Genomic DNA, 24,356 nt, shown 5'->3' on the forward strand with positions numbered 1-24,356 from the left:
TCTCCTCTGGTCTGGAGTACGGGAATCATAACAGGTGTGTCTCTCCGCTGCAAGCACCTGGGAACCAGAGCGCGGGAGTATGCAGCGCCGCTGAGCACCTCAGCACAGAGCCTCAGCACAGCATGTCATAAAGACATAGAAAGTGCTGCGGCCCTTGAAGTCTTCTAAAAAGCTCTTTTCAGGGCTGCCTAGCGCCATTCCACAGGACACATGTTATCACTACCCCCACAAGAAATCTACTTCAAAGGCCTCTCACACCTACATAACAGGAATTGGATTCTAACAGCTCTCCACAAGGCTGCTTTTGACTAAATCAGCAACAGAAAAAGCAGTTATTTTATTTACAGTATCACTTGTTTCAAATATACCCATTGTACTAAGGAGCAGCAATAGGTTACGGCAACCACGATTATAGCGATTACAATCTAAGATGGTGCCGCAGATGGCTGCCTCGGAGCTACGCAGCTCAGCCAAAATACCTGTTTCCCCTTGTTTTCCTCTGCCCTTGTCTACCCCACCAGTGACCAAATACAGCAGGGAAGCCCTCCTAAGTTGGAGCGCTCCCGAGGTGCTTACCACACGTTCGGGCCCATCAGCGTGCGGATCAGCGGCCCTTGCAGCCCTTGCTGCCCTATGTGGCAAGGATGCAGACGTTGTGGACACCGAAGTAGATGACCGAACGGCCGCGCCCCCCCACAGCCCGGGTGGCGACTGGCGGGTGGATCACCGGCCCCGGAAAGAGAATGACGGAGGCCCTCATGTCGGCCCTAGTAGAAGGACCTGGGCTCAGAGGAGAGGCTGTCACGCAGGCGCCCTAGTGAGGTGGCGGCGGCGAGGGCACCGGTCTGCACTTCCCGCGATCCTGCTTTCGAATGTACGCTCACTGGCAAACAAGTTCGACGAATTGTCCCTCCTTCTGGGCAGCGCAGAGTCAGGCATTACAGGGTCATCCGTACGCTGCTTTACGGAGACGTGGCTGGACGACCATATTGCGGACAACTCGATGTCTCTGCTGGGCTTCAGTCTCTTCAGGGCCGATTGCTCCAAGGTTCTCTCAGGAAAAACGAAGGGTGGTGGCATCTGCTTCTACATCAGCGACGGATGGTGCACCAATGTCACGATCATAGGCAAATCATGAAGCCCTCACCTGGAGATGCTGAGTATCAACTGCAACCCTTTCTATTTCCCCCGGGAATTTGCCGAACTGAACCACTTTTATTGCAGGTTTGCAAAAGAAGTCCCCTGCAACCCAAACAATCACCTCTACGATGCCTCGAACACCGACGGCCAACCCCAGGCACTGCAAGTCGCCCAAGAAGAGGAGGAGGCATTGTTCAAAAGGGCCAAACCCAGGAAAGCTCTGGGTCCTGATGGAGTGTCACCATCTGCCCTAAGAGCATGTGCGGGTCAGCTCGCCCCCATATTCACCAAGATCTTCAACAAATCGCTGGAGCTACAGAAAGTCCCTTCCTGCCTCAAAAGGTCTACTACCATCCCGGTCCCCAAGAAACCCTCTATCATGAACCTGAACGACTACAGGCCGATAGCAGTGACGTCTGTGGTCATGAAAACGTTCGAGCGTCTGATTTTGAATCGCCTGAAAACTGTGACTGGCCCCCAACTGGACCCCCTGCAGTTCGCCTATCGATCGAAGCGGTATGTCGAGGATTCAGTTAACCTGGGCCTGCACTACATTCTACAGCACCTAGACATTCCCGGTACCTACGCGAGGGTCCTGTTTGTCGATTTCAGCTCGGCCTTCAATGCAATCGTCCCCAGCATCCTCCACCCCATATTACTTCGCCTAGGGGTCCCAGAAGCTACCTGTTCCTGGATAGTAGACTTCCTGACAGATAGGACACATTTGGTGAAAGCGGGGGAATTCACCTCTCAAGCGTGGTCCATTAGTACAGGGGCCCCTCAGGGCTGTGTCCTCTCACCCCTGCTCTTCTCCCTGTACACAAATGACTGTAACTCAGAGGCGCAATCAGTAAAGATCATCAAATTCGCCGATGACACCACCGTCATCGGCCTCATCAAGGACGGGGATGAATCAGCCTATAGATGGGAAGTAGACCGGCTGGCCCAGTGGTGCATCCACAACAACCTTGAGCTCAACACCCTCAAAACTGTCGAGATGATAGTGGACTTCAGGAAGAAGTCATCTAGTGCACCTCCGCTAACGATTGCTGACAGTGTGGTATCACTAGTGGACTCCTTCAAGTTTCTAGGGACCACAGTCTCCCGGGACCTTAAATGGGGGTCCAATGCTGACGCCACTGTTGGGAAAGCACAGCAGAGGTTGTTCTTCCTCAGGCAACTAAGGAAGTTCAATATCCCACAGAAGCTTCTGCTCCTCTTCTACTCCACGATTGTGGAGTCGGTACTGTGCTCTTCGATACTCGTATGGTACAGCTCCGCCAGCGCGAGGGACAGATGCAGGCTCCAAAAGGTGGTCAGAACCACAGAGAAGATCATCGGGGCCGACCTTCCCTCAGTCCAGGACCTGTACCTGTCCAGAGCTAAAAAGCGGGCAATGAAGATAGTAAAAGACCAGCTACACCCCGGCCACAGCATGTTTAACTTGCTTCCTTTAGGCAGGCGTTACAGGGCTGTCCCCGCCAGGTCCACCAGAAGCCTCAAAAGTTTCTTTCCCCAAGCCTGCTGAACTCCTGAACATTGACTGACTAGACGTACATGTAACTAACTTGTGTCCCTACGGTATACCTATCCGTGTGACTTTACTTGCCCCCCCCCCCCTCCCACACCTGCTTATCTGTTACCTTCTTGGCTGTTGTATAGCAAACCGAAGACAAACTCCTAGTATACGCAATTATACCTGGCCAATAAAGCTGATTCTGATTCTCTCCTACAGCAACTGCAGAATGGGTATAAATGGAACGAGGGACAATAGAGGAAGTGCCCCCTTCTGGGATGGAACCCGGTGCCAACAGACTCCGTTGTCTCCGGCAGTTCCGCCCCTGGACAGACACATAGATAGATAGATAGATAGATAGATAGATAGATAGATAGATAGATAGATGATAGACAGACACATAGGTAGATAGATAGATAGATAGATAGATAGACAATCATACATAAAAAGAAAACTGGTCCCAGGCAGTCTCTCTATTGTTCCTGAATCCTGGCAGGTGATGAGATAGCTCCGTCCATGGTGATGAGATGCTCCATCTAGTGGCTCCTGGCAGTACTGCAGTCAGCAGTAACTGCAGCTCTCTGCTCCCGGAGTCAGTCCCGCCCCCACACCTCCTTCTGCTAGCGTCACTGCGCTGACACAGGACAGGACGGGAGGAGATGACATCTGCGGCGTGGCTGGAGTGGGGACTGGAAGAGCCGCGATCCAGGCTGCTGGCTGCCGCTGCTTGTACAGTAATAGGCTCAGTGGCAGCCGGCAGCAACAGCGCACAGCACAGGGATGCAGAGCAGGGAGAGCGCCTCTCCTGCCTAGTGCCTCCCTGCACTGCATCCCTTTGCTGAGCAGGTTCTGCTGGCTCTGGATGCTATCGATGGGCATGAAGGATTCGTACGATCGATGACTGGCTGATTCCACGTTCTGCTGACAAACATCATGTGCTGCGTTGTGGGCTGTGCCAAAACCATTGTTGAGGTTGCACTTTTTGGACGACCACTCCATGACTTGTCAGCCACAGTCTTAGTTTCTCAGAATTTGGAAATTAGGCACCTGACAGTGTTATGTGAAATTGGAGGTCTTTCTGGGTGCCGGTTGTTAAAATCTGCAGCTATGACACTGAAACTTTGTTCTCCAGACATCAAAATTACTTCAATTCTCTCCTCTTTTGTCAAAGCCATCTTCAGTTACCTGCAACAAAATAGTGTTGTAACCTTTGAACCATAACTGCTATTTCAAATCTGTTTGCAGCAATAAACTTTTCAGTAAATTCTGATGCTGTTTGACATGTTACATGACCCCCTTTCCACTTGAAAAAACTGACTTAGATTGAAGATGGCCGATTTCAAGATGGCTCCCATCTTTGGTACACAACCTAAAAGATAGCCCACCTCATCCATACCTTACTGGAGTATTCATGTTTCCCATTTCCTGCACAGTTTTTGAAACAAAAAAGTATACTGCGACTTTTGAATCACCCTATATTATATACAGTAGATTTATAGATAGATAGATAGATAGATAGATAGATAGATAGATAGATAGATAGATAGATAGATAGATAGATAGATAGATAGATAAAATTATTCACTCCCTTGTTTGGGTGCTGCGCACGCTCAGCATGAAGAACACAGAGCAGACAAGTGTGCTGAAGAGGGGAAAATGATCACTTCTTAAAAAGACCAGTTTTTCGAAAGTGACAATTTTGTCATGGGGGCATAATGAATACTGAAAATATTGTGAGAGAATACAATGAGAATTGAAAACTAAATATTCTCTTTGCACAATTTTTTATGATGAATATGCCCCATAGCAATGGATTTTCAAAACCCACATTTTTTGCATATTTTGCTTGCCATATTTAAAAGAGCAATAATATTAAGTGCAAACTTAGGCTTGTTTTCCATTAAATCTGACTGGCAAAATCTGCGAAAATTGATGGGTTTGAAAATCCATTGTTCAGTAAAACACACCTAAAAGTGATAACTGTTTCTATGTTTTACAAGAAAATTGCTCCTTGTAAGAGATGTCAGCAGATATCACCAGAAAGCCAGCACTGAATAAGTATGTCCTGATAATCTGGAAAAAAAAGAGGTCATCCTATATTGGAAAGTGAGCTCTGTGTGAGACTTTATCATACAGGAGGAAAAGACTACGTTACTGTATGTGAAGGAAGGAAACATAGGGAGGGGGAAACAATAGTTAGGGAGAGACGTTTACTAAAACACCAGGTTCCTGCTCTCTTCCTCTCCTCCCCCCATGTTTTCTCCCACTAGCTGCTCTCAGAAAGCAGGACTGATGATCACAGACACAAGTGCAGTATAATACAGTACATATAGAAGACTTTCCCTGCCTCTGTGCATCTCATCTCAACTGATGTCTGTTGTTCAGCAAGGGCCTTGCCCTAGGAGCATACAACAAAACAAAAGGATTTATAAGGTCGCTGGATATGTACATAAGGTTTATGGCCAAATGGTAACATTGAGGCAGGAAACTGGATGCACAATGCTGCAAAGTGCTTGCTGGAATGGAATGTAGCAGTTCTCATTCATCCATGACTTATGTCTATATTCTATTTACTTATACATCACTATAATTGTATGTATGTGCATTATATCTGCCCTAGTCTTTTATTTCTCTATCTATCTATCTATCTATCTATCTATCTATCTATCTATCTATCTATCTATCTATCTACCTATCTATCTACCTATCTATCCATACTCCATACATACACCCCTCTCTATCTATAGCAAGCACGGGATGGTGAGGCATGTACGTTTGAACAGCTGTCCTTCCTGACAGAATCCTCCTTTTGGGGATCTATCTTTGGAAGCTATAATCAGTGTAAAGGAAAAGCAGTGGCCTGGGAGCTGTGGGGAAATCTTTGGAATTTTTATAGACACAAGACTTTTGGATTTAGTAGGTGCCTGAAATGATGGATAAAGCATTAACAAGTCTCTCACGTGGCAAAGGTAAGAGGCTGACTGCATATTGCTAAAAGTTCTATTGTTATACACAACAAATAAAAACACAACTGCACATAGATTCTATGTTTTATCACATGCAATATCACAATGGAAAACATCATATAATAGTAATAATTTGCTTAATAGTATGTTTTAATAAATCTTCAGTATCATTACATATCTGCTATGCCTAAATCAGAATCACAGTGCACTGAGTGTTTCATTCACATGGATGTGATATATTTTTGCTTCACAGGCAACTGACAATGGAATGTTAATCACATTAAAAAGAGTTACAGTATAGTCAAAATAACATGGAAGTCACACCCAGGGGAAACACCTATTATTATGTAGTTCTATGATATTTCATTCAGAATAGATGCTTAGTTGCAAAAGGTCAATTTTGGAAATTCCAAATTGTCAAATAGATGGAAAGCACATTCACTTTCAGTTAGCTAAACATGTTATTACAGACCTGAAGAAAATATGTAATGTTAAGTTTTTGCAGTTTATTTTCAAAAGTATGTACATTTATCTGTTTTACTCATAGAAGATAGCAAGATACATTCTGTGACCTATGGTGTTTACTTGGTGTAACAGACATCATGTTTTATTGGTGTGTTTAGTGAATCCAACAGTGAAGACAAATTATGCTGAAAAAGCATTTTACACAATGGTTGATTAACAAAGGGTTTGTTTCAACTGGGAAATATATCAAAGTACAGTATAACATACCATAGTTCTGCTGAGCTAGTAGCCTGTAACTGGCATTTTCAGCACTGTTACAGGAACACATCATACATCTCAGAGAGAAATATGCTGCAGATATAGATACATGAGATCTATACTGACTGCATCTAGGGCTCCAAATAAGGGGCTATTGCAATATATTACTGCAAGTGAGGTATCATCATTATACAAATTTTCAAACTACATAAAAAGCTAATATGCTTCAATACAAATACCATACATCAATATTACACTACTGTTGCTTGCATTGAAACACGAGAAGTGGGTGGAATATGTTGAGCTCATGTACAATGACATCACTAAAGCAGGGTGACAGTGGAAACAGTGTCATGCTCTGTTGCCATAGCAATACTTCAAGCTTCTTGCTGAGATCAATATAATGTTAAACTGAAAGATACTTATTCATCATTGATGTATTTTACACCATCATATTTTCTGCAGCAGGGTACACTGGTATTCCACAGGGAATAACATCAGGGTGTAGAGTTGGATCTTGAGCCGAGGCACCAACAGGCTAAAGCTTTGACTGTTCCCAGGATGCACTGCACCGCCTCCTCTATATTCGCGCCTCCAGACACTGGAGCTCAGTTTGTAAGTTGGTGCCCGCAGTGCAGGCAGCTAACAGGGAAGGCTGCGCTAGGCAGCCCTGAAAAGAGCTTTTCTGAAAAGAAAGAAGACTTCAAGGGCCGCAGCATAGGCAATACATGCTATATGTCATACTGACATATCGTGTTGCTGCTCCCTCACCTCCCCCAGCGGCGCTGTATACTCCCGCACCCTGGTTGCCGGGTACTTACAGCGGAGGGCTCAGTTTTTTCTTCAGGCACACACACACTTGCCACTGCTCTCCAGGATCGCGTGGCCGCAAGATAGTGAGGAGGTAAGAGGGTCCCCCAGGCGGGACCCGCTGAAATTGCGATCGGGGACGCGGTCTCCGGAGATGGACCGCACTGATGGTGTAGACACTGTGGCCGTGCAGGGATCCCATTATATCCACCAGGGCAAGGAGCACAGGTCGGATTTACTAAAATCCGTTTCATATAGGCTCCATAGTACACAGTGGTGAAGTCCAGCAGAGGGGATAAGGTGCTGACCTGTAGCCTCTCCCTCAGCCCCAGGCGCCATCTACAGCAGGTGTTCCCGCCCTGGAGCTGCATCTCTCTCTCTCTCCCTCACTCCCTGTTAACATTTGGACGCCATTACACAGAGCTGCACTGATTCTGGGACTGCTGGTCACTGTCTCCTCTGTAAAGCCGCCTGCCTCATCAGCGCTGTGCATTTACAGGACACCTAAGTATTCTACATGTCGTTTAGACAGTGTTAGTTAAGAGCACAGGGTTTTTTTGTCAGGTACTGTGTCTGGCTATATTGTACTGCTACGCCCTAAGGGTACGTTACCAAATAATATCTGCTACACAGGGCCGGAGATCCGTGGCTGATACTGCATCATGCAGTGATGACGCCGCGGATATATCGGAGAAAAATATTCCAGCTGAGGGTCCAGGTACTGGGGGTTCTGTACCCCTCAGTCTGCCTGCAGCACCGGTGGCACACCAAGACCCACCTTGAGCTGCTTTTTCTAATTTACTGACTACGCCAGTAACTAGACTTACTCCTTCTGTGGTACCTCCTGTGCGATTACCATCACATGTTGTCCCTGTCGTAAATCCGCCATCGGCTGATGCTCTGTTGACTCAGTTACAGCAGCTAAATCAGTCTTTGGTTAAACAAAAGCTTAACCCTCGCCCTCCTAGGAGCATAGGGTCTTCTAAGCGGGCCATTTCTTCCTCACAATCCACTCATGTTTCAGATACTTCATCCAGTAAAGATGGGGTACTGTATATACTGATTCATCAGACACTGATGCAAATGTTTCTGATGGGGAATCTATAACACAGGTTGATGTTCCTGACTTATTGGAGGCTATCAAACTGATTTTACAGATTGATGATGAAACTGACCCTCCAGATACGTCTAAGAAACCTGATAAGTTCAAACATCAGAAGGTTCCTAAATTAGTCTTGCTACATTCGGACCATTTAGTTGGCATACATCAGGAATCCTGGGAGTCTCCAGGAAAGAAATTCTCCCTGTCTAAAAAGATGCTAGCTCGTTATCCCCTCTCTGCAGAGTTAAGTGAAAATTGGGAAACATCACCACCGGTGGACTCACATGTAGCTCGTCTTGTGGTGTCTTCTACTCTGCCTGTCACTACCGTCACCTCTCTGAAGGAACTGACGGATAAGTGTGTGGAGGGTTGCTTAATATCTATTTACACTCTTGCAGGTGCTGTACATAGACCCACTATAGCAGCTTCTTGGGCTGCAAAAAGTATTGAAGCATGGTTTCAAGCAGTTGAGGCAAGGCTACCTCTGAATGTTTCTGATAATGCCAGACAGTGTCTCTCCTATATTACCACAGCCTCTCATTACATTCAGGAGGCGGCCTCTGATGCCGGTGTTCTGGCGGCCAAAGCATCTACTACGTCTATTCTGGCTCGCCGGATACTGTGGTTAAGGTCCTGGTCGGTGGACCTGGACTCTAAAAAGACCTTGGAGGTGATCCCTTTTAAGGGAGACATACTATTTGGGGAAGATATGAACAAGATTGTTGCTGACTTAGCGTCTGCAAAGACTGCATGTCTGCCAAGTACTAATCCTTCGGCTTCGAAGGCTAAGAGTACCACCTTTCCTTCCTTTCGACCTCCAAGTAAAGCAAAGGGTCAGGCATACCCGAAACATGTTCGCACTTCCAAAACCTCTAAGCCCAAACCTATACGTTCTTGGGCTGCCCATCAGCCTGCTTCCAAACCAGACAAACCTGCTGCATGACAGGGCGGGCCTCCCCCTGGGGGACCCCAGGGTGAGAGTCCGACTTCTGCGGTTCGCCCAGGTATGGTTACAGACCGCTTCAGATGCCTGGGTGAGGGTAGTCGTCACTCACAGATAAGCCATCTCTTTCAAGATACGTCCCCCCTCACCAGTTTTGCTCAACTGTTATCCCTTCAGGTCCGTTAAAAGCAAAAACTCTACATTTGGTGGTACAATCCCTCCTGGACACAGGAGTGATAGTGCCAGTGCCTCTGTCTCAGAGAGGCAGGGGTTACTAGTCAACACTGTTTCTAGTTCCGAAGCCGAATGGATCCTCCTGGCCCATACCCAACCTCAAGTCTTTGAACAAATTTGTGAAGGTATCCAAATTCCATATGGAAACTCTTCGCTCTATTGTTCTGGCTTTGGAGCCCAGGGACTATATGGTATCCCTGGACATACAGGATGCTTACCTACACATAAATATTGCCATGTCGCATCAGCGGTATCTGCGGTTTGCTATTGGCAACCTACATTTTCAATTCCACGCTCTGCCATTTGGACTGGCCACAGCTCCTCGGATCTTGACCAAAGTCATGGCAGTCATGACGGCCATTCTCCGTCATCTCCTGCCGTATCTGGACGACTTGCTGATCCTGGCGAACTCCCCAGAGGTTCTCATCCGTCATTTAGAACTGACGGTCCAATTCCTGCAAGCCCATGGATGGCTCATCAATTAAAAGAAATCCTCGCTGGTCCCTGCTCAGAACATGGTGCACCTGGGGGCATTCCTGGATACACACAACCAATGTTTGTTCTTGTCTCCAGAGAAGGTCCTGAAACTCCAGAACAGAATAAGATGCTTCCTCTCTCGGCCACGAGTGTCGATACACTCGGCGATGCAAGTACTAGGCCTCATGGTGTCGGCTTTCGACATGGTAGAATACGCTCAATTTAATTCTCACCCTCTGCAGAGGTTAATCCTTTCCAAGTGGGATGGCCTGCCTCACCAGATCAGGTCTCACATAATTTCCTTGAATCTGGAAGTTCGTTTGTCTCTGAGCTGGTGGCTCCAGGACCAACAATTGAGCAGGGGTCGTCCCTTCTGGATCTCCAACTGGGTCCTCCTAACGACGGATGCCAGTCTGCGGAGTTGGGGCACAGTGGTGAAGCAACACTCTCTTCAGGGTGTGTGGACCAAGGAGGAATCTTTCCTCCCGATAAATATTCTGGAGCTGTGGGCAGTGTTCAATGCTCTGAAACTGGCCCTGCCTCTGCTGCAGAACAGGCCTGTTCAAGTACAGTCGGACAACGCCACAACGGTGGAAGTGTCAAAGATTCTTCTATAGGCGGAACGTCATCTGCCAGCCATATCGGCAGTGTTCATTCTCGGGGTCCTCAACTGGGAAGCGGACTTCCACGGTCATCAGGATGTACACGCCAGAGAGTGGAGTCTTCATCCGGAAGTCTTTCAACTCCTAGTGGACAAGTGGGGGCTACCAGATATAGACCTGATGGCGTCTCGACACAATCAAAAGATTCCGGTCTTCAGAGCAAGGACAAGGGATCCTGAAGCAGCATTCATGGATGCACTGGCAATTCCATGGAACTTTCGGGTGCCGTACGTGTTCCCTCTGGTGTCACTCCTGCCCAGGGTAATAAGCAAGAAGGAGGAATACTACTTCTAATCGCTCCAGCGTGGCCCAGATGGCATTGGTTCTCAGACCTGCAGGGTCTCTCTATCGAGCGTCATCTTCTACTTCCACAATGCCCAGACCTCCTCTTTCATGGTCCTTCTACCAGGATCTGGCTCGACTGGCTTTGATGGCGTGGCTCTTGAAGCTTCACTCCTGAGGGCCAAAGGATTTTCTGATGCGGTCGTTCAAACTATGTTGAAAGCCCGTAAACCAGCTTCGGCTCGGATTTATTATAGGGTCTGGAATTCTTACTTCACCTGGAGTGTGGCTAAGAATTATGATGCATACAAGTTCAGTAGTGCCACACTTTCGGCTTTTTTGCAATGGGGCCTGGACTTAGGCCTTCGTCTGGCCTCCCTCAAGGTTCATATTCAGCCTTGTCGGTATGGTTTCAGAGAAAAATTGCATCTTTGACTGACGTTCATATTTCCACTCAGGGTGTTTTATGGATTCAGCCTCCCTATGTCCCTCCTGTGGCTCCTTGGGATTTGTCTGTTGTTCTGAATGCCCTACAAGAGTCTCCATTTGAACCTCTTGAGTCTGTGGACCTTAAATGGCTTACGCTTAAGGTCTTGTTTTTGCTGGCTATTGCCTCTGCTCTAAGGGTTTCAGACTTGGGTGCATTATCCTGTCGGTCACCCTTTCTGATTTTTCACTGTGACCGTGCGGTTCTTAGAACTCGCCCTGGTTATCTGCCGAAGGTGGTGTCATCTTTCCACCTTAACCAAGAGATTGTGGTTCCGGCCTTTATCTACCCTGGTTTGTCCTCCAAAGAGTGGTGTTTAGATGTGGTACGGGCTCTCCGTATATATGTGAGAACCGTCTCTCTTAGGAGATCTGATTCTCTCTTTTTTCTTTTTGGTTTTCACAAGCGTGGCTGGCCTACGAATAAGGAAACTTTGGCCAGATGGATTAGAATGGTGATCGCACAAGCTTATGAGCAGGCTGGATTTTCAGTTCCTGCTGCTATCAAGGTCCATTCTACTCGGTCTGTTGGACCTTCTTAGGTGGCCTGTTGTGGCGTGTCCCTAGAACAATTGTGCAAGGCGGTTACGTGGTCCTTAGTGAACACGCTCATCAGGTTCTATGCCTTTAATACTTCCACCTCCCAGGATGCTTCCTTTGGACGCTGGGTTCTTGTTCCCGCTACAGTGCGTCCCCTCCCATGAGGAACTGCTTTAGGACATCCCCGATGTTATTCCCTGTGGAATACCAGTGTACCCCGCTGCAGAAAAGGAGATTTATGGTAAGACTTACCATTGTTAAATCTCTTTCTGCGAGGTACACTGGTTTCCACAGGGCGCCTACCCTGACGCACTCAGCTTCTTTGGGTTTGTATGGCATTAGCCGCTAGTACCTTCTCCTGTCGTGAGAATGTGGTTCTCTGTGGCTAACTACTATCGTCTCTCTTACCTGCTACTGCATTGGGCTGGTTAACAAAATTGAGCTCCAGTGCCTGGAGGCGAGGATATAGAGGAGCCGATGCAATGCATCCTGGGACCAGTCAAACCTTTAGACTGTTGGTGCCTCGGATCAAGATCCAACTCTACACCCCAATGTTATTCCCTGTGGAATACAGTGTACCTCGCAGAAAGAGATTTAACAATGGTAAGTCTTACCATAAATCTCCTTTTTTGTCGTTTTGATCTCACTTGCAGGTGTATTGCTCTTTTGCTCCCCCCCCTCTCTTTTTTGATATATATATATCTATATCGCACACATTTAATTTTTTGTTCGTTTTAAACTGGTCTGTTAAGAAATTGTTATTATATGCAACTTAATTGCTTAGCAGCAATGCCTTACCCTATAGCCTGAGACCCACTAAAATCGTGGTATTTTGGATAAGTATATCATTTGAATTTGTGTAGCTGTCCCGTGCATCACGGAGAATCGCCCACATATATATATATATATATTTCAATAGTGTATATATATATATATATATATATATATAGCTAACTTGGGGCACTTTCAGGTGCGCCCTGGTTTGGTGGTATAGGAACGATTCAAACTACTTATTGTCGTTGTAATCGGTAAAATTGGTGTTTGTGGTAAAATCATAAAATATGTGGACATACAGAAGAAAATCCTGTCCACTTAACTGAATCAATGGATAACAGATTTTGTTAATTACATTTTTTTTTCTGAATTTCTCAATAAGAAACTTTTGACCTTGAGGTGCCGTGACAAATGTTTTGATAATCTGGGGTGCCGTGACTGAAATATCTTTAGAAACCACTGCCTTACAGTATTATTTATATAGTGTTACAGGGAGTGGGTCTCTAGGTCGACAAGACTTAGGTCGACAATGTCTAGGTAGACTACTATTGGTCGACAGTAAGTAGGTTGACATGGTTTCTAGGTCGACAGGGACTCTAAGTCGGCATGTACTAGGTCGACATAAAAAAGTTTTTCACATTTTATATTTCATTTTTTTAACTTTTTCATAGACCACGTGTACTACAATTGGGAACGGTAACCTGTGCCGAACGCAGCGGTAGCAGAGCGAGGCATGTTGCCCGAAGCATGGCGAGCGAAGCAAGCCATGCGAGGGGACACAGTGCACTAATTGGGGTTCCCGGTCACTCTAAGAAGAAAACGACACCCACATTTTAAAAAAAAACTCTTGTCCTTTTTTCATCTTGACCTAGTACATGTCGACCTAGAGTCCCTGTCGACCTAGAAACCATATTAACCTACTTACTGTCGACCAATAGTGGTCGACCTAGACACTGTTGACCTAAGTCTAGTCTATCTAACATAGATAATTGGAGAGAGACTGCGCTCACTGGGATGGGGGGTTAGTGCTGCTAGGCCTAGAGGTGTCCTACCTCCGTACTAATGTTAAGCAATGGTGAGGTCAGCGCACTTGTGGGAGAGAAGGAATGTGAGAGAGAGGGTGAAGATGGAAAGGGATGGAGAAAGAAGGGATGAAAGAAAATGGGAAGAAAGTAATGTGACAATTTGATGTATGATAGTGTTCACAAATGACCATATGTCGTAATATAATGATGTTTATTAGGGTGGTATGTTCCCACTGTCAGGTGTGTCATGCAGACCACCCTTTTCAGTGTACCCTCCTGAATGGTACACTTCTGCTCAAAACTTCTAGAATTAATAATAAGAGTGGTGGGTAAAAGTATGTGCCTCTCCGTAAATCTGGCACAATGTCTGTGTCAGTGTTATGTCCTTAGGAGTCCTAATGTTCAGAGGTCCCTTGCGGGATGAATGTCAGGTATGCCCAAGGGTGCACCTTTACCATAGGTATGGTATCACCTATGTGGCTCTGAAACTAGGTAAGTATCCGTTGTGGTGGGGTGTGTGACAGATTGCGGCGTCCCGCCTGTCAGACCTCCCTGTGTGTACCAAATGAGGAATCGGGGGTACGGGCTTGGTTCTTACACTTACCGCCGGGTGTGCGTTCCGCGTGCCTGTGCTGGCTCAGCTTCCGTTCCCGAGTCCTCCGGTGTCCTTTGATGTCCAGGCCGTCTCGTCTCGGTCCCCGTGGTCGGTCAGCGGCCGCCGCTTTCCTACTTACTCCGCCGGGTCCCGTCTGTGATTTCCTGCTTTGCCGCTCACGTGATGTGTCACGTGAGCGGGAGTGTTCAATTAGCCCCTGTTGCTCGGGGATACCTCTCTCCAGCCGGGGAGAGGTGTCTGTAGAATGCAGTGTGTAGTGAGACAAGTCCTCCAACGCGTTTCAGCAATCTGCCTTTTTCTAGGATTACAAGTCTTGAGTCCTTGGATCATTATATGCTTGTTACATGGCACTGATTGGTTCCCAATGTATGTGCACGCCCCTTTATGTTAATGGCCAGTATTATATAATCGGCTTTCTCCAATGTTGATAGGAAGAGACGTATTCTTTGTCCCTAATTTTGGATGTCTGTTGACACTGATTGATTACTAATAATGGGTAATACTTGTGTGAAAAAAGATGGGGGATAATGTATGATAGAACTGTCGGTGCATATATTGTATAGATTGACAAAGTTATGATAATTACGTAGGTGGATGGGATAAACATGGTTTGGGGGGGGGATAACATGATTGGTTTGGATAGTATGTGATGATATTAGGTAATTGTCTGTAACGTGGGATATCGATGTATGCAATTGCATGACAGGATGAAAGAGATGTGAAAGGAAAAGATAGTAACGAGTGAAAAATGATTAATGAATGAAAAATTAATAGTAGATATGATTGATATGTGATTGAAAATAAATAAATATAAAAATAATAATAAAATAAAAATGAATATTAATAATGAAAAAAATATATATAAATGAAAATAAAAATAAATACATAAAAAAAAACATAAATATGAAAATAAACAAATATAATAAAATAAATATAAATAAAATTAAAATAAAAAAAAAAAAAAATAAAAAAAAAAAAATATATATATATATATATATAAAAAAAATAATAATAATAAAAAAATAATAAAAAAATATATAAAATAAATAAATATAAAAATAAGAATGAGGAATGTATTAATGATCAGAGTGTGTGTGAGTACTTTAATGTATATTGGTAGTAAGAGCTCAGGAGGCGGTTACATTCCTGATTTAATGATGTTACACTGACCCTAAATGTTTATGGCTTTCTAAGGATGAGTGGATTGTCTCAGTGTAGGACTAATATAATGGTACTGACCATGTGTTTACTTATGAATTAATCTAAGTCCCTAGACGTCTTGTCATACCCCTACATTCGTAGTCCCATCACCCGAGGTATGGGTTCATCATACCGTGTTAAATGAGCCTAATCCGTACGGTGATTATTTGTTAGATGGTGAGTGTCCACTATAATACTGAAGAAATGTTGTACTCTATGTTGAGCCCCTTCGGTGTGAGAGTTTTGAGGGTAAAAATCCATCTGAGTTCTTCCCTGTTAATTCTTTTTATGAAGTCACCTCCCCGCCAGTTGTTCGTCACCTGTTGTATGGCCATAAATTTCAATTGTGTCAGATCCTGTGTGTGTTTGTCTCTAAAGTGTTGAGACACACTATGTTTATCGTAACCTTTTTTGATGTTTTGTATATGTTCCGATATTCGGACTTTTAATGTCCTAATTGTGCGTCCCACATATTGGAGTCCGCACGGGCATGCGATGAGATAAATGACTCCCTTTGTGTGGCATGATATTTCTTCTCTGACTTTGAATGTCTGTCCTGTATTTGTGGATGAGAATTCTGTTATGCTTTTGGTTGATCTTGCATTAGTAGTCCTGCACCCTATACATGTGCCGCAATGATGAAAGCCCTGTCTCTTTGTGATACCATCTATTTTAGTCTGCTGAGTTTTGGGTGGTGGTATGTGGTTGTGTACCAATTTTGATCTCAAGTCCGGAGCTTTTCTATATACTATTTTGGGTTGTGAGGGTAGGATCTTAGCTAATGTTTCATCCTGCATCAGTATTGCCCAGTGCTTCTGTATGCTTTGTTTTATTTTTCCGGCTGCGGTGTTGTACTGTGTTACAAAGTATAAGTCGTTACCCTGTTGTGTGGTGTTTTTCTCTTTGTATTTGAGTAGCTGTTGTCTATCAGTGTCTTCCAATTTCTTGTATGCCTTATCCACAATCTGTTTGTCATACTTTTTGTCCATGAATTTCTGTGTCAGATCCTGTCCTTGTTCTCTGTAGTACTCCAGCTGTGTGCAGTTCCTCCTTAATCTAGTGAATTGACCTGTAGGGATGCTTTTCAGCCAGTTGGGATGGTGGCTACTGGTTGATAAGATATAGCTGTTGACGTCTACTTTTTTGTGGTATGTCCGTGTTTCTATCTTGCTGTTATGAATGTGTATGTCCAGATCAAGAAATTCTACTTTATCCTTACTGTATTGTGTTGTGAAGTGTAGATTCCGGTCATTATCATTAATATATGCAATGAATGCCTGTAGGTCGTGCTCGGTCCCTTTCCAGATGAATATTATGTCATCGATGTACCGTCGCCAGAGGACCAGGTGCGCCCCGAAGCCATGCCCCTGCCAGATGTTATCTTCCTCCCACTTACTCATGAACAGGTTTGCATAGCTCGGGGCGAACCTGGTCCCCATGGCTGTCTCTGTCAGTTGTTTGTAGTAGTCGTTATCAAACCAGGTGTAGTTGTGTTCCAATATGAATATGATGGCCTTTATAATAAAATCTGTTTGTATTTGTTGAAGTGTGTCGTCCCCTGAGAGAAAATGTTTAATACTTTCAGTGCCCTGTGCGTGTTCTATGACTGTGTAGAGAGATGTCACGTCGCTCATTACCAATGTCATGTCTTCTGTCCATGTTATGTCTTGTAAAAGTTGTAGTATGTGTGTAGTGTCTCTGAGGTATGACTTTTGTTTGGTCACATGTTGTTGAAGGAAGAAGTCAATGTATCTGGATAGATTCGAAGTCAGTGAATTGATCGCTGAAATGATAGGTCGCCCCGGTGGATGCTCCTTGTTCTTGTGGATTTTAGGTAGGTAGTAAAAGACTGGTATTACTGGATTTGTAGGGTTAAGGAAATCAAATTCTTTTTTGTTTAGGATCCCCAGGGATATGCCTTCGTTGAGTAATGTTTGTAATTCGTGTTTATATTCCTGTGTGGGATCACCCTTTAGTTTGCTGTATGTGTGTGTGTCTCCCAAAAGACGCCTACATTCATGGATATAATCAATTTTATCAAGTAGCACAATCCCTCCCCCCTTATCTGCCGGTTTGACAATTAATGTGTCGATGTTCTTCAATTCCTCCAAGGCCTGTGCCTCGCCCTTGGTCAGATTCTGCTGTTTAAATCTTGTATCACCGATCTTATCCAGATCGTTGACCACTAACTGTTCAAATGTGTTTATGATGTGTCCCTTGATATGTTGAGGATAGAATGTAGATTGGGGTTTGTAGTCAGTGTGTTTGAATTCTGGTGTTTTAGCAGTTGGTGTGTATTGTAAATGTGTTTGTGCAAAAAACTTTTTAAGAGTTATTTTCCTAGTGAAAGCCTGTATATCCATGTATGTGTCAAATTTGTTCATTTTTTTGGTGGGCGCAAATTTCAGTCCCTTGTTCAGCAGTGTTTTGTGGTCCTCCCCCAGTTGTAAACTATTTAGGTTGAAAGTCCCTTCTAACTGTCTTGTACAATTTGTGTTGGAGTTTGTTTTGTTTTTTTGGCCTCCCCTGCAACCTCGTCTGGTTCTGTGAGTTTTCTTTTGTTTGTTTGTGTTTGTGCTGCTGGTGACCGGCAGGACGCAATTCCTGCCTCTAGATCTAAAAAATCTATGTCCCAGCTTATTCCACTTCTTGTGGTGGTGGTAGGGTTGTGGTCTGATTGGTGTCCTGCTTCTGTATTGATCTCTTTCATGGTATCCCTTTGGTTTTCTGTGTGTGTTCCTATATTTGGTTTTGAGCCTCCATTCTTTATTGATTGTCTTGATGTGTCCTCGTACTGTGTATCCTCTGTCTCGTGAACAGAAAAGGATGAGTCTATTTCTCTCATGCATGATGTGTCTGTAATGTCTGACTCTGTTTCGGAATCTACGTCATGTGCTGTTGGTGTTTCCGAGTGTGTCAATGTCATATATTGTTGATAGGTCAGGAGTTTACCAGTGTTTGGGTGTTTGTACTTTTTGGGTGCAATGTTGTGATTGATGGTCTTTCTAGTGTGCGTTTTGTTCCTAGGTGTGGTGGTTAACTTGGGTGTTGTTGGTGTGTTTGGCTTACCCTTACGTGCTGTTTTCACACCCCACCTATCCCTGAGGAACTTCTTCTTTTTCCTCTCAATGATGGTGTCTCCCCCTTTTTCAACCTGTTCTTCGTGAGTGTTTCTATTTTCTGATATTCCTGGTCTTGTTGATACTGTTCTAAATGACTGTGTAGTGATATAATGTCGTGATCTATTATCTAACATACCACACCCAGTGTTACCAATTTAAAAAAGTGCTATACAGAGGATATCAGTCCCTGACCCATTAGTGTTCACAGACTGAGGTTCTCATTCAGGTTAGATTGTAAAGAGTGATCCAACCCACAGTAAATGTGAACGCCTCTGCCTGTCAATCAGGCAGAGGTGTTCACGGGGTGGGAGGGGGGGTTGCAATGCTCTGTTTCCAAGATGGAGCATTGCGGGGGGCGGCAGAGAAACGGAGGCATAGCGTCACGAACGGGGGGCATGGCGTGAGCGTGATAGGGCCGGCTGCGTGATGTCACATGCAGCCACTGCGATCAAAAAGATGGCGGCAGGGCCTTTTGCGCTGGCAGGAGGCTTCCCTACTTTAAGCAATAACACTGAAATTTCGGTCGCAACGCAATTTCAGCGTGGTCTCAGAGGGGGGCCAGGATGCGATCAAAATGTTTGCAAATTCTGCTAATAAGAATTCGGCTGTGCGAATGGATTCTTCGTTAAATCCATCGCCCAGCAATGATACTCTTTGTACCCATATGAAGCGCCTGTGCATTGCGGTGCATACGCATGCGCAGTAGTAACCTGTTCACTACGCTGCGAAAAATAGCAGCGAGCGATCAACTCGGAATGACCCCCATGGTTTTGCCCGACTGCTAACAAATTTGCAGCAGCGGTCTGAATTATGTGCGGCGTCATCTTCCCAAATATATCACTGGGAAGATGGTGTCACTGACGCCAGCAACAGGGCAGGTATTCTGGAGGTGGGGTATCGGACCCTCCAGCAGCCCAGACCCAGGGCCATGTGACATGATCATACCCCCAGTGACACCCATCTATGACATGCCCCTAGTACGCCCCCACTGTTCCCACATGGCTGCCCCCTTCCGGAGGGGGCAGACAGAAAGTCGGCAACTATGGTGTATGTGTGTATATATCTATAAACAAAGGTGTTTCTATAATGGGTACAGGGTCCCCTGGGTCCTGGGGGGCCCACACCGCACCCATATATTATACACAGGTGGCATGTTCCCAGAGATAATTGCATGCGCAGTAGACTCTGGCATTATGGCAGAGTCTACTTGCTGCCAGAGAGGAAGGGGCTCGCAATGGAGGCTGCATGTTGGCCCAGGACCGGATTAAGCCTGGGGGGGGGGGGGGCTGTCGCACTTAGGACAGTGAGGCCCTGGTGGAGAGGGAGGGTGTATATTAGATTGTGCATACCTCTCAACATGACGCATTCCAGGAGGGACAAAATGCTCTCTACCTGGACTTCCCTTTTAATATATGATTGGCATCACATATGTTTAACTATTTCATTGATAAAATGTATATCAAGTAAAAATGATTACAATTACAAATTAAGAGTGAAGTCCAGGAAGGTAGCATTTTGTCTCTCCTGGAATGGGCCGTGTTGGGAGGTATGGATTGTGTATATTAAATATAAACCAATGATGTATATTAGATTTAATCTAATAGATTAATAAAGCCTGGGTACTGTTTATAGCTCCACTTGATAGAGAGACAACTATTTTATAATGTTTTCCTGTAGTGGAGCAAAGACAACTTAATCTTAAAATACACATAGAAAAATAAAATCTATAATTTTTTTCTTGCAAAAATGCAATAGCATCATCCTCTGTACTACTTACACACTGGGACAGGACTCAGGAGGATTCTCTGTGTGTTTCTCTCTAGACATGAACTCTCTCATTAGATAACATGTTATACAGGACCCTGACACCCAGGCAGGAGGAGAAGCTGGGATCCCTGGGTCACTTACAGCTCTCTCCCATCTATCTCTCCTCTTGTCAGGAAGCTCTGTCGATATCTCTTGAAACCTGATACTCCTGTGTCTATGCCTGCAATACATACTGTCCTGCTCACATTCTGGCAGCCTGGTTCTGCTGCTGCACAAGAGGGAGAGCTAGTGATGTCAATATGGTCTGGCTGGGGGGGGGGGCCTTGACAGAGGGGGGCATGGGGTACAGTATGCCCTGCATCCCCCCTTAATCTGGCTATGCGCTGTCTCTCTTCTCTCTTAAAATGCCCCTGTCTACATATGTATATAAAACGAGTGTGGTTGCTTCTCATTTCCCCAGAAATGGTAGTGGAGATTGAAGTGGATAAAGCAATACTACTTGTCCTGTTGTCCTGGTCTTCTAATGAAAAAAACTCACAAGCATCTGAGTATAGTTACACAAAGGGAGTTTGCAGCACTGTACCTTCAGTCTGTTACCATGATCAGGTGCTTGGAGCATGTGAAGCACTTCTCCTCCCCTCACACTACAGTACCGGGCAGCAGTTATGTGTAGCACTGTGCAGTTAACAGAGCGCGAAAATGGAGAGGCAAAGAATATAGAACAGAAGGAAAGAGCTCAGTTATTTTACCTATACAGTGATGCGAATAACTTGATACCACAAGAAACTTTTATTTTTATCTTATTGTCTGAAAAACATAATAAAAAAGCCACTACAGCAGGGGTGGATTTGCCCAACAGGACACCATGACAGATTCTGATGGGACGGTCCCATGTCCTCCTCAGCCAGGCTGATACTCACTCAGGCTGGGCTGGCTTACACTACTTCCAGTACTTGTGGTTCATTGGAACGCAATCCGGAAGTTAGGCTAGCGGGCACTTCCAGGTGCCGCTAGGCGTGAAAAGTGGTGAAGCTGTTCTACCAACGGGGGACCTGCATACTTGCCTACCCTCCCGGAATGGCCGGGAGGCTCCCGAAAATCGGGTGACCCTCCCGGCTCCCCGGAAAGGTGGGCAAGCCTCCCGCTTTCCCCCTCGGCCGCCCGCAGCAGAGAACAAGCGGGCGGCCGGAGGGGTCCGATGACGCGATTCGCGCTGAATTGCGTCATCGTAGCTCCGCCCCCCGCTATGCAGTGGCTCGTTTCTCGGCACAGCACAGCGGGGGGCGGAGTCACGATGACACGACCCTGGTGTAACGCCCCCGGCCCGCCCATCCTACTGCCGACCACGCCCCCGGACCGCCTATCCTGCTGCCGGCCACGCCCCCCCTACACCTACAACGCTGCCTTCTCCCGGAGGAGGAGGCAGCAAAGTAGGTAACTCTGGGGACCTGGAAAAATGTAACCAGCCAAGCAGCATCCTCTCTCTGGCTCCAGCCAAAGGTCTCCTCAATGAGCCCGGGAGCAGCAGCATAGCGATGGTCGGAGCTGGGTTCACTACATCCGCCGCCACCCTAGCTCCAGCACTCTCCCTGAACTGGCCAGAGCAGTGACTGAGCACTGAAGCAGATCCAGCAGAGAGATTATTTTTAATTACATTAATTGCAACATCATGATGGTGTAAGGGTTAAGGTCACAGTGTATGGTTTGGGGACTGGACAGGAGCAGGATGTACCTCGTTCTCAGGATGCCAGCTAATCAGGCAGCACTCACAGCCAGCCCTGGGACAATCTCTAATGCAAAGTCCTTCAGCCCTATAGCTGCCTAATGTCTGTCCATGATGATGGGCCTATTTACTGTATCTAATGCGGTAGCTACGTATGTAATGCAGTGGCTATGTATGTAATGTGGTGGCTATGTATGTAATGTGGTGTTATACGTGTAATGTGGTGCTATACATATAATGCGGTGCTATATGTGAAGTGCGGTACTATACATGTAATGTGGTGCTATTCGTGTTATGTGGTGCTATTTGTGTAATGCAGTGCTATATGTGTAATGCAGTGCTATACATGTATTGCGGTGCTATACATGTAATGTGGTACTATAAGTGTAATGTGATGCTATTCATGTAATAATGTGGTGGCTATGTATGCAATCAGGAGCGGATTGGCCACTGGGACAGATTCTGCTGTGCTGGTCCCCTGTGTCTGTGTTTCACTACTTGTGTGTGCTCCCTCCCTGTACTGTGCTGTATGTAGTGTGTGCTCCCTCCCTGTACTGTGCTGTATGTAGTGTGTGCCCCCTCCCTGTACTGTGCTGTATGTAGTGTGTGCTCCCTCCCTGTACTGTGCTGTATGTAGTGTGTGCTCCCTCCCTGCACTGTGCTGTATGTAGTGTGTGCTCCCTCCCTGTACTGTGCTGTATGTAGTGTGTGCTCCCTCCCTGTACTGTGCTGCATGTAGTGTGTGCTCCCTCCCTGTACTGTGCTGTATGTAGTGTGTGCTCCCTCCCTGTACTGTGCTGTATGTAGTGTGTGCCCCCTCCCTGTACTGTGCTGTATGTAGTGTGTGCCCCCTCCCTGTACTGTGCTGTATGTAGTGTGTGCCCCCTCCCTGTACTGTGCTGTATGTAGTGTGTGTGCTCCCTCCCTGTACTGTGCTGTATGTAGTGTGCGCTCCCTCCCTGTACTGTGCTGTATGTAGTGTGTGCTCCCTCCCTGTACTGTGCTGTATGTAGTGTGTGCTCCCTCCCTGTACTGTGCTGTATGTAGTGTGTGCTCCTCCTCCCTGTACTGTGCTGTATGTAGTATGTGCTCCCTCCCTGTACTGTGCTGTATGTAGTGTGTGCTCCCTTCCTGTACTGTGCTGTATGTAGTGTGTGCTCCCTCCCTGTACTGTATGTAGTGTGTGCTCCCTCCCTGTACTGTACTGTATGTAGTGTGTGCTCGCTCCCTGTACTGTGCTTTATGTAGTGTGTTTTCCCTCCCTGTACTGTGCTGTATGTAGTGTGTGCTCCCTTCCTGTACTGTGCTGTATGTAGTGTGTGCTCCCCCTCCCTGTACTGTGCTGTATGTAGTGTGTGCTCCTCCTCCCTGTACTGTGCTGTATGTAGTGTGTGCTCCCTCCCTGTACTGTGCTGTATGTAGTGTGTGCTCCCCCTCCCTGTACTGTGCTGTATGTAGTGTGTGCTCCCTCCCTGTACTGTGCTTTATGTAGTGTGTTTTCCCTCCCTGTACTGTGCTGTATGTAGTGTGTGCTCCCTCCCTGTACTGTGCTGTATGTAGTGTGTGCTCCCTCCCTGTACTGTACTGTATGTAGTGTGTGCTCCCTTCCTGTACTGTGCTGTATGTAGTGTGTTCTTCCTCCCTGTACTGTGCTGTATGTAGTGTGTGCTCCCTTCCTGTACTGTGCTGTATGTAGTGTGTGCTCCCCCTCCCTGTACTTTGAAACATATAAGGTTAAAAAAAGGGGTTTGTAGAATGAAAAAATCAATAAAATCAGATGTAGATTAAAAAGACATGACAGCAGTGTCAGTAGACACCGAAAGTGGGCATATCCGTCCTTGTATATTCAGACGTACAGATGTACATCAGGGAAGGGCATTGTAGCAGCATATGCATAAAGTCGCAGGTAAACATTAGCATTAAGTAAAGCAAATGAGGCCCAAACTGTGTCTATCTCAGAATCAGTACGTCTGAGGAGTGACCTCAACCCCTCTTGACAGGCCCCTCCCCCTCTACAGACTCCGCCCCCATTAGGGCTGCTTCCATAAATTTCCTGGGCTGGTGTTTGATCCCAATGCGCCCCTGACAAACAGTACTGTATATAGGTTGTGCCTTTTAAATGTACAAACAAGAATTCCTTAGTGTTGCAATCTGGACTTTTTGATTTCTTGCCATTATTTTCAAGTTCTCACCGTCCGTATCTGGTGTCCCCAGACAATCTATTCACGCTTCTTTTTATAATACATTT

General features: G+C 45.8%; 1 protein-coding gene across 4 annotated transcripts in view; it reads left to right on the forward strand.

Moving 5' to 3' along the window:
- The window catches only part of NHSL2 (NHS like 2), a 738,014-nt gene that overhangs the window by 139,837 nt on the left and 573,821 nt on the right, over positions 1-24,356 (forward strand). The window contains exon 1 of one of the 4 annotated variants that reach the window (XM_063937038.1): positions 4,966-5,625. The exons of the other annotated variants lie outside the window; for them this stretch is intronic. Within the exon in view, the coding sequence (XP_063793108.1) occupies positions 5,586-5,625 (40 nt within the window). The 5' untranslated portion in view covers positions 4,966-5,585. Of the gene's footprint in view, positions 1-4,965; positions 5,626-24,356 lie in introns of those variants that run through there. 4 annotated transcript variants of the gene reach the window in all.

This window comes from Pseudophryne corroboree, chromosome 8, assembly GCF_028390025.1.
Source record: "Pseudophryne corroboree isolate aPseCor3 chromosome 8, aPseCor3.hap2, whole genome shotgun sequence".
Taxonomy (NCBI): Eukaryota; Metazoa; Chordata; class Amphibia; order Anura; family Myobatrachidae; genus Pseudophryne; species Pseudophryne corroboree.